This window comes from Elgaria multicarinata, chromosome 11 (assembly GCF_023053635.1).
Source record: "Elgaria multicarinata webbii isolate HBS135686 ecotype San Diego chromosome 11, rElgMul1.1.pri, whole genome shotgun sequence".
Classification (NCBI taxonomy): domain Eukaryota; kingdom Metazoa; phylum Chordata; class Lepidosauria; order Squamata; family Anguidae; genus Elgaria; species Elgaria multicarinata.
Window position 1 is genome coordinate 26,647,512 of NC_086181.1, and position 11,020 is coordinate 26,658,531.

At 42.9% G+C, this 11,020-nt stretch overlaps 1 protein-coding gene across 1 annotated transcript in view; it reads right to left on the reverse strand.

Moving 5' to 3' along the window:
• Positions 1-9,204, reverse strand: part of LOC134406026 (serine protease 27-like) — a 29,748-nt gene extending 20,544 nt beyond the window's left edge. Inside the window, exon 1 of the mRNA XM_063137256.1 lies at positions 8,995-9,204. Coding sequence (XP_062993326.1) covers positions 8,995-9,142 — 148 coding nt within the window. The 5' untranslated portion in view covers positions 9,143-9,204. The remainder of the gene's footprint in view (positions 1-8,994) is intronic.
• Positions 9,205-11,020: the final 1,816 nt, after the last annotated feature.

Consider the following 11,020-nt stretch of genomic DNA (forward strand, 5'->3'; position numbering starts at 1 on the left):
GCACTTGGTCCTGGGCCTGATCTCCACCCTGTCCTTGACCATGTTTTCTGCCTCTGACCATCAGCCACCTTACCAGAATGAGATGCCAGCTGCAGCTGGCCACAAAGCAAGACCCCTGCTGTGACGACGTCCTATTGCAATCTCTACAGTCACTTGTCCATTTCCCTAATCATACTTTTATAGCAAATCATTGCAACTCACATTGTTTTTCAGAAGCGATCAAATACACTTTCTCCAGTATGAAAGGGATCTCCGTACAGAAGAAACGTAATACATGATGGCTCAAAGATCTTCCAAGAGTGCTTGAATGAAGATGCCTTCATTGGCGTTCTGGGTCACTGTCCAACAACTTTGGAACCCATCCCTTCATTTAAAACTCACCAGTATCCAAGGCCATGCATCTCTCTCAATGCTTTAGCAATAGGTTACCCTCAGACATTTTATCTGGATCAGGGACCTAGTCTACAAGAAAGTGGTCTGGCTTATATCCTTGCAAGCGTACAGAGAGAGCCAAAGAGAAATCCTTTTAAATGAAAATTGGTTCATTTTTCTCCAGAAGCATGTGGGTTACATGGGTAGAGGGATGAAGATGATGATGCATATAGCATTTGGCATTGTTATAGCAATGAAATAGTTCCTATGACAATTCAAATCACCTGCAGGGAATTCACCAGTGAATATCTGTCTGGAGGCATAAGGGGCAGTATTGCTGCTGAAATTAAGCAGCCTAAAACTGTAAGAAGACTGCCAGTGCCTGGAAGCTCTCTGTAAACGGCTGTGGGATTTTCTGGGATAAAACCAGGAGTAAGGGTGGGACAACTTGTTCAGCAGCAAATGCAGGATTCCCAATACATAGTTCCTCCTCAGCATGCAAAGCAGGATCAGAGGCTGTTTGCAGGGGACAAGTATTGGGCAGCTTAATCCTTCATCCATCCACCACTGTTCCTCTGCAACTCCTACCCTGGAAACCTGCTCCCACTTGATCAGCCTCCCCGATGTATTTCCCTGGAAAGTGAGAAAAAGTTGCTGGAGAAGAGAAGGCACTCCCACACACCACTTCTTTCTTGAAGATGTCCCCCTCTCCCACTCACTTGCTTTAATGCCAATTGGTGATTAATCTGCACTAAGCGAAGTGTCAAATACTGTCCGGCTGAATCAACAACATAACTACTGTCTACACCAACATTACTACTGACTACAGCAATCTTCCTCAACCTTAAGAACATAAGGGCCCTGCTGGATCAGACCAAGGGTCTATCTAGTCTAGCATTCTGTTCACACAGTGGCCAACCAGCTGCCAACCAAGAATCCATAAGCAGGACACAGGTACAACAGCACCCTTCCACCCTTTTTCTCCAGCAACTGGTGTATATGGGTTTACTGCCTCTGATACTGGAGGTGACACCTAGCCATGGGACATGCTGCATTCATGCCTTTACCATAGCATCAATGGAGTCTCTAAGGCCCCCATCGGTGAGAGGGGAAATGCATAATTTTTCAAGCTGCTGACCAGGAATCTAAAAGCAGGGCCATAGCTAGACCTAAGGTTTATCCCTGGATCGTCCAGGGGTCAAACCTGTTCACCTAGGTTCCACACAGGGGATCCAGTGCTCAGGCAGGGGCGAACCCTGGATGATCCCAGGATAAACCTTAGGTCTAGCTGTGGCCCAGGACACAGGTGCAACCTTTTTCAGATGCATTGAATTACAGCTCCCATGCTGGGGGTGACCATACTGAGGCTGCTGGGGGTGATGGGAGCTGCGATCCAAGACAGCTATAGGTCACCAGGTTGAGGAAAGCTGGCCACTGGGATTATTTCGAGGCAATGGAGGAAGCAGCAAAACATTCTCCAAAATCTACAGCAAACAAAAATGCAATTCATCGTAAACAGATTCACCCATATGTAAACCACGTTTCTCAACCTGTTCCACCATTTATGGAGGATTTTGCTAGGAAATGCATTTTTAAAGCCTTAAATGACAACCATTCACACTGTTCTGTGATAACTTCCAGTGTAAACATCTTAATGTGAGGGACTCCAGACATGAGTAGTGGTTTAGTAAGTTCTTCTGTTCTTACATGGTTCAAGTCCAACACACTCCCCCTTTGTCTCCTTTTTACAGTTCAGTTTTCATCTTCAGAAAGCTAGTAAATTATTGCCCCTGATGTTGGCACTGGCTATGCATGTGTACATGTGAGTAGTTTTTAGCTAATGACCTGACTTGTCTATTTGATAGAACAATTTATGTTGGTTTTGCTGGTGACTTTTTTTAGGGCAGTTATTTTAATGAGCTATTGCTGGGGAGGGGTGTTAAATCCTTTTAAAATGGATGTTGATATATTATGTGTTTAGCCACCATGAAGTCTGCTGGGAGATTAACCTTAAAATAAAATAATAAATACATAAATAAAACAAAGTTCTGGCAGCACCAGGAATGCAGAAGCTGTCAAATAGATTTCAGGTAGGAGGCCAAAAGCAACAAGGAACATGTTAGGTGGCTCTGTGTGTGTGTGTGTTTGGCAATGAGTTTGGTTTAAAATTTTGTATACTTTTTAATGTTTACTGTTTAAAACTTTTGTAAACTGCCCAGAGAGCTTCAGCTATGGGGCAGTATATAAATGTAATAAATAAATAAATAAATAAATAAATAGCAGGAGCCTGTAATCACTTAAAAATCCAGGTGACTTTTCGAGGCCACTTCATGGAAAATGTCTGAATTTGTAGAGGGGCAAGGTTATATGCCTTCTAATGTGACCTACTGTATATATTTTCTGACTATCAGGGCTGACAGCAGGTGTGGGCACCTGCTGTCAGCCCTGATAGGGCACCTTCTGAGGTTCATAACCCAAAAGGCAGACATCTGCTGAGCCTGAGAGTCCCTGGCTACGTCCCTCCAGGCTGTCTAACTATTCACCTTCTCTCTTCCAGTGTATGAGCCAGTACAATTTGCTCCAAGAGCCAGTGCAGTGTATGGTTTAGGTTTTGGGTCGGCATCAAGGGTAGGCATGATTGGGCACCAGCCAATGGCCCACTTTCCAGCAGCTCCTCTTCCCTGGAATTGCTTCTCCTCTTCACCATTGACTTGGTGCTGCAAGTGACAGTGGGAGAAATAGGGGTGTGCCCCCATGGGAGATTAGCGATTTCCCAAGCAGCAACAAGAGCCTTTTCTTAGGAGAGGGTGAGGTGTGCAGCCACATCCAAAGACTAGATAATTGAAGGAGATATGCAAGCTGCTTACAACAGACTGAACAATAGGAAGCTTGGAATGTGAAGTTGATTTGGAAGCTGCTACGCCCCTTTGACGTTTTCGCTGTGGCGTGTGCCAGTGTGGAATTACTTGGGGAGAAGGCTCTTAATCCAGATGGCTCTACTCTGCCTCGTGTAGCGAAGACAGTATGCCTATGTGCACCAGTTGCTGGGGAACATCAGTGGGCGGGTGCCATTGCACTCATGTCCTGGTTGTGGGTTTCCCGTGGGCATCTGGTTGGCCACTGTGAGAACAGAATGCTGGACTAGCTGGACCCCTCATTTGATTCAGCATGGCTCCTCTTCTGTTCTTGTGGAGAAGGCTTTTTGCAAGGTAGTAGAGTACCTGCTGAGGCTCAGGTTCAATCTCTGGGCTTCTCTATGAAGGGCTGGGAAAGCCTCATGTCTGAAACCCTGGAGAGCCATTGCCAGTCACTGTAGACTAGAGGTAGGCAACCTTAGATTGTAAGCCTATGCGGCAGGGTCTTGCTATTTACTGTGTTATCTGTACAGCACCATGTACATCGATGGTGCTATATAAATAAATAATAATAATGGTGCCTACAGGCACCAATGTGCCTCCATGTACCCTTCTTGGCACTTGCTAAGGTGCCCTACTCCTCCCACTTCAAAATAAATAAATAAAATGAACACATTTTCTTACCAGCAGCTGGGGCTGTTAAAAAATTTGTTTCTGCTCATGCTGAGAACTGTGAGTTCAAAAGTGTTTTTTAGTGTGACCCCACAACTTCCTTTTACTCAGTCTTGTTCCTTTGCCATTCCTCCCACAGCAGCCATCTTGGTCTCATCTACACCAAGCAAAATATGAAAATGGTACATAAAAGGCAGGAGCCACACTGCTGCTTTAGCGGTATTGAAGTGCACTGACAGCTGTTGGGGCATATGACACATCTACCCCAAGCAGGATATAACACTATGAAAGTGGTATGAAAGCAGTATATGGTATGTGTCATGGGTCCCAAGAGTTGTCAGTGCATTTCAATACCACTGTAAAGCAGTAGTGTGGCTCCTGCCTTCAATATACTGCTTTCATACCGCTTTCATAGTGGAATATCCTGCTTGATGTAGATGAGCCCCTTGTAGTGGTGCCCAGGACAAATTCTCAAAAGGCAAACTGTACTAATGGCCTCAAATGTATTGTTTACCCCTGTTGTAGACAATACTGAGCAAGATGGACCAATGGTCTGATGCAGTTTCCTATCAACCTTAGGTTCAGGCTCTCCCTCCTCCCCTCTTTTCCTCTGGAACAAAGGACTAAGTATGGAGAGTTGAGTTAAATACTAAACTTAATTGAAACACAATGGGATCTTCACTTGAACCTCGGCATTCAGTTATGCTGAATGAGTTCAAGTGGAACATTAAATTGATGCAGTGCAATTGGTTTGGCATTTAGTCTTCATTATTTCAATTAGTGTCAGACTTCATAATCCTGTTGGTGTGATATTCATTAAAAACCACTGAACCATTTCCACGATTACAAAAGCAGCTTGTCAATCATGTAGTCATTGCACTATTAAGGCAATTGCCATAGAATAGCAAGGTAATGAATGTATCAGTATCAGATGTAATTATGGAAAGCATCATTAGCTAATTAAGTATCCATTTAACAACACATTTTTGACTTGCAGAGTGCATAATGGCATTTTGCAACAGGGATGCCTGTATCATTTAATAATTTGCAGACATCAATGCGAACAACATAATTAATATTGGTTTTTTTAAAAATATTTTATACCTACTTCCCACTTCTGTGTGGGCTCCTATCTACTCTGCACAAGTTAACTGCTTTGGCAGTCCTTCCATCCACCATGAGGAACTCTGAGAACTGCAATTCTGTGAGGGGCGCTAGGGATCTTTACTTGCTTCATCACCAGAATATGACTTCCAGGATTCTTTGGCAGAAGCTATTAAAAATGAAACAAAATTAATATTTTTATTTATTAATCTAATACTTCTATATTGCATTTTTACTCTTCAGTGTCGTTGGCTGCTCCGAAGGGTTCCCAGAGCAACTAACAGCTAAAACAATAAATTACAAGAACGATCAAGCATATTAAAGTATTAAAAAGTATGGCAAAGCTGAGCTTTACAAGTGAATGCAACCTCATCCAGAGCAGACGGAATCCCATCTCACTGGTCACATGAAGCATTCACCCGGAAGCCCTCGATTTTGCCTGGATTGGAGTATTTGCTTGACCACCCTCTATAAATGCTGGCAAATGCCAGAAAAGACCTTTGCCTGCCTCCAACAAAACTGTTTGCCAACCCTGATTATTATTTTTTAAATAGTCTGGGCATTTGCAGTTCTGTATTTTGAACTCACTTAAAACATAGCACCACCATAACTGCAGGAATAAAATAGCCTTTTCTTCTGTCATGTCTGGATGATCATTTGGAGCACCCTGGACTGTGGTTCCCTGGATTGTGCCCCCAAAGTCCAGTCCTAGCTGCACCAATGACTGGTCCCCAATGAGTTCTCCCCCCAACCCCCAATCAGTAGCCAATCATACCTTTTCTACCTGAAGCTGCGAATGCACTGAATCTACTTTCTGTTTTGTCACAGAATTGAGATCCAAGAATAACAAAAGGAGTGTTTCCTTTCCTGTTTTTCAGTTACATAACCTCTAGGTGTCACTGTGGTACAGCAGAATAATGCAAATACATTTTCTTTCACCATCAGAAATTATACTGCATTTATCTCTGCTCTATTTTTCCCCCCAAAAGTGCTGTTTAAGCAAAACTGGAGGGTCACAACATTGTCTAAAGAGCATGTAAACAACCATGTGTAGAGAACATGGGTTAAAAGTAGCTTTTAGTGAGCATGTATGCATCTCCAAAATATCAGTTTTCACAGGTAAAATCAACCCTCATGAAAATTTGTTGCAGTGTTATCCGGCACATGAATCATCCCCACCCCATATGCCCACATCCCATAGGCGATTAATCCCATTGGTCACACCATCCAGATTGCCATCCAGCATTGTCCCATAATCAGTTTAGATATCATGAAATTTCACAAAAATTTCACACACCCTGCTGTTCCCAAATAGCTCCACCCATAGGTGTGTAGTTGGCAATTCATCGAAGCAGAAGGTCACCAATAGTGGCAAATTCTCTATTTCAGAGTTGAGCACGATACAATCTTGCATGATCTACTCTTCCGCTCTCTTTTTTTAATTATTAGGAGTCCCATTACCCAACAAAGTGTACATGCTCAGGATCTTTTAAGACATACTTAGGCCACAGCTAGACCTAAGGTTTTCCCTGGGATCGTCCAGGGTTCGCCCCTGCCTGAGCACTGGATCCCCTGTTTGTCACCTAGATGAACAGGTTTGACCCCTGGATGATCCAGGGATAATCCTTATGTCTAGCTAAGGCCTTAATCTATGCTAAGTGAGCCTGACTAGGCACTCTCACTTAAGGACATAAGAAGTGTCTTCATGGGTGTAGTTGTCCACCTGTCCTGGATAAGCCATAACCCCCAGTTCCCCACCTTTCTTTCTTTTCTTTTCAAAGCAAGTCTCCAGCACTTGTAGAAGCTCAGATAGTCACTATTCTGCCCATCCATTGTGTAGGGCACTGGCCTGCTGCCATTTTTCAGTCTCTTTAGCCAATAATAGTTATAGCAATGATTGACACACCCAGTGTGTGTAGGAGAAACTTCCTGGTTAATTCTTAAAGCCTTGGGGGGGGGGGGCTTTCCTGATGGAAAGTTATTTATTTATTTATTTATTTATTGCATTTCTATACCGCCCAATATCCAAACCTCTCTGGGCGGTTTACAACTGTTGCCCTTTTTAAAAAAGTGAGTAATCCAGGATTTTAGGGTAGCTGTGATTGAGCAGAGTGTGTCTACCTGAAAGCAGAAGGTTGCACCAAAAGAAATTCATTAACATTCTAACTCATAAAAACAAAACAAAAAGTGTTTCTGAGTTGTTGTTTCAGAATTATTCTGTCAATGCATGCACTTAATGATCATTATTATTGAACCTATATTTCAGGAGGCTGAGTTGTAACTGAGGGCTCATCTACACCAAACAGGATATTCCACTATGAAAGGGGTATATAAAAGGCAAAAGCCACACTACTGCTTTATCGCGATATTGAAGTGCACTGACAACCATCAGGGGGCATTGACACGTACCATATACCGCTTTCATACCACTTTCATAGTGTTAGATCCTGCTTGGTGTAGATGTGTCCTGAGAGACTGTACATTGTGTTAGTCCAGCCCAGTAGCCCAGTGTGGTTGTACCCATTCTCCTGGGTTGAGGGGTGGGATCCACTTCCACAAAATGTGATGGTGGCCACTTATTTCAGTTACATAAATAGGGGATCAGACAAATTCATGGAGGATGGGTCCACTAATGGCTATTGTTGGTTTATGGCTTGTAAACTATGATGGGTTATATGGACACTCCACCTTCACAATAAGCCTGGCAATGAGAGCTTGTCTACATGAGGCGTTTAATCCACTGTATCTATTTTTTGGTTTTGTTGCAGAATTGAGGAGAGATTCCTTTCCTGCTTTTCTGCTTCATAACCTCTAGGTGGGTCTGTGGGGTAGCAAAATAGCGGAAAGGCACAAGAGGAAATCACACTCTGTTTCACTTTCTCATTTACATTCCAGATTTTTCTCCAGTCTAAAAAAAAAATCCTCTTCAAAAGTGCAGGTTAGACACAGAAGCAAAACTGGAGAGTCATGATGTCATCTAAAGAACCCATAAACAACCATGAATAGGGAATGATGAGTGTACAATAAGAGAAGCTTCATGTAGAGAAGCTCCAAATACCAGTTGCTTGGCAGCAACAGTGGCTATTGCCTTTATGACCTGCTTGTGGTCTTTCCACTGTGGTCTAGCTGGGTCTTTGGTCTGATTTTGCCAGGTTCTTTTTTTTTATGTTCCTATGACTAGTAATTTTTTAAAATCTGATCCAGCATAGGTATTCCTATGTCTGTCCTTATCTTTATTATTTACTTCACATGGTTACAATGCTCTCAATGAAGTTGTAGTACTGTTGCCTCTTGATGATATTTTTCTAGTGATATCTTAGTATTCTTGTTCTCTTTTGGTGATGTGGCATTTTATCATTATTGCTTACTATGTTGTATTTTCTTTTTTATTGTAAGCTGCTTCAGTTATTAGTATTTTAATAGAAAATACACCCACTAGGTATCACTACCCTTGAGATGGGAGCCACTACAATGCAAATCACAAGATTCCCCCCTACACACACACACACACACAGCCATGTTGCACTGCGCTAATTAATCTAGAAATATTGTCATCCTCTGGTTCTCTACTAGAAATCACGGATCAAAATTTCCACTTCAGCAATGAACAACCACTGGTAGGATGAAAATATTATCATTATTTTGCCAACCTTTAATCACTCTGTTCATTAGGACCAAAATGAAACCTGCTAAGGGTTCACTAATCCATGTCTAGAAATCTTGAGTATATGTCCTCTAGAAACCCCAGATGTCCTGTCTCCCAAATCTAAAGTCTGTGGAAGTCCTGAATCTCAGACTGGGGCCTTAGCTAGACCTAAGGTTTATCCCGGAATCATCCTGGGGGTCATCCCTGTTCATATAAATGACACACAGGGGATCCCAGGAGCAGGCAGGGATGACCCTGGGACGATCCCGGGGTAAGCCTTACTCCTAGCTAAGGCCTTACTCCTAGCTAACAAGATTTCTGAAAATAGGGACTCCAAATCCTTACCTCTGTTGGGTACTTCTCCAACATAATCACAAGAATTATATCCAGAATACTGCTGCAGGCAGAGCCCTCTTCTCATCATCAGCATTCCCAACACCAGCAACAAGGCTCCTATGCTGCCAAATTTGGGTGCCCCTTGTCGTTGTGCCATGATTCACTTTCGGTGATCCTCTGAGACCTGCTGTCAATTAATCCTCCCCAGGATGGGAGAGAGCAACAAGAGGGATGCCCTCTGGGTGACAGGGCTCACTGTTCTCTGAGTCGCAGACGCTTTAATACCCAGTTCTGAGAAGGGCGGACGCAATGTCACAAAACCGGTTTGACAGATGTTCTCGGTTGTGAGTGTGGCGTCTGGTGGGGAAGCCAGGTGTTGAAGCCTAAGACATCCAAGAGATTCAGCCAGCTGTGCTCCTGTATCCCTGAGCATGTGCCAGTTCCTGGCAGAAAAGTGGTACCCAAGCAAAGCTAACAAGTTTCTGAGCATAAGACAGTGCTAATCTGAGCTCTTGGGATGATCATTTGGACCAACTGACCTTTAGTCTAGGCTGGTAGGCCACCTTCACCTCATTTTTTTCCTTCCTAATATTAAGCCCATACCTTCTCAGACAATAACATTTACTTCCTATCCATTTTAAATTATGTCTCTGTGTGTGCTGGGGATGGGTGGGGTGAGGGACAATGTTTGAACATTTTTATCAGTCTGGCATCTGTTCTCCAAATAAAAATAAATGCTCACAATCTCCTACATCTTGTATCTATTGTCATCTGAATCAGCTCCCTGTGAGTAGCCATGTGTGTTGACAAAAGAAACACTCCAGTGGTAGTTTGAAAGAAACTTTACTTTAGGAATAAGTAACTTTCCATCCTAGGGTAGTTCATCCTAGGGTAGCTCAGTTCAGCCATGTGGTCAGCAACCCATGAGGCAGGGAACAACAAGAAGAAGGAAGTAGAAGGAGGAGACAGGAAAGGGAAGAACAAACATCCCAGAAATCCCCTCCCACCTTGTTCAGGTACACATTAACTCTTTAGCTCCAGGTTCAGTGACCTGTAGCCCAAGTTCTGCTAACAGTATCTTCCATGCTTGATCAACTCTGTCGGCTTCTATACATCTTTCTGATAAGATAAGTTGATATTGGTCTTCAGTTGAAGGGTCAGGACCTACAAATGAGTTCTGCCTGACCTAAAATGCATTACACCAGTAATGCTGCACAACATTTTCAGAAAAAAAATGGGAGAGAAAAAGGGAGGGACAGAAAAGGATAGAGAGGGAGGGACAAATGCAGAACAAGATAGGTCCCTTTGACCGTAAATAGTTTGAAGTGGGGAATTCAGCAGGTACATCTCTTCACTAAGGATGGGCAACTGACCAATGTTTGAGATCTCAATGATTCTTCAAATATCATTTTGCTGCTCCCCACATGCCCAATTTCTGTTCCCATTTGCAATCGCTGCTCACTCTGCACACATAGCAAAATTGCACCAAATCGAGCAGCAGATCAGCATGAAATTTACACAACTTCCCCTTGTTCGATTTGCACAAACTTCCTAAATTTACCCAAATTTCCTAAAGTGATGCAAATTATCTAAATTTCCTCCATAGACTAAAGCAGGGCTGATTCAATCTATGGAGAAAATTTGCACAAAATACAAAATGTGCATAATGACAAGATTTCCATAAATGTAGGAGATTTGCACAAATCGAGCACATGTTCATCAATTTACACAAAAAGTTGTACAGGCATGCACTCACTTTCAAAGTTGCAAATGGGGCATGGTCACATATTTTTTGTGCGAAACTGAAATTCTCATACATCCCCACCACCTCTGCTGGTCAAGCTTCATGTATCAAAATCCCCTCTTTTCTGCATTTATTTATGGGGGGGATTATACCCCCCACCTACTGAGTTCTTATAGCATCTTACAATATTTTAAAAGTACAATGAAAGAGACCATTGTGTTTTTACTGAGTCCTTTACTGTGTAGAGCTTCCACCCAGTAAGAGACTCATTGGCTCCTGGCTCCATGCCTC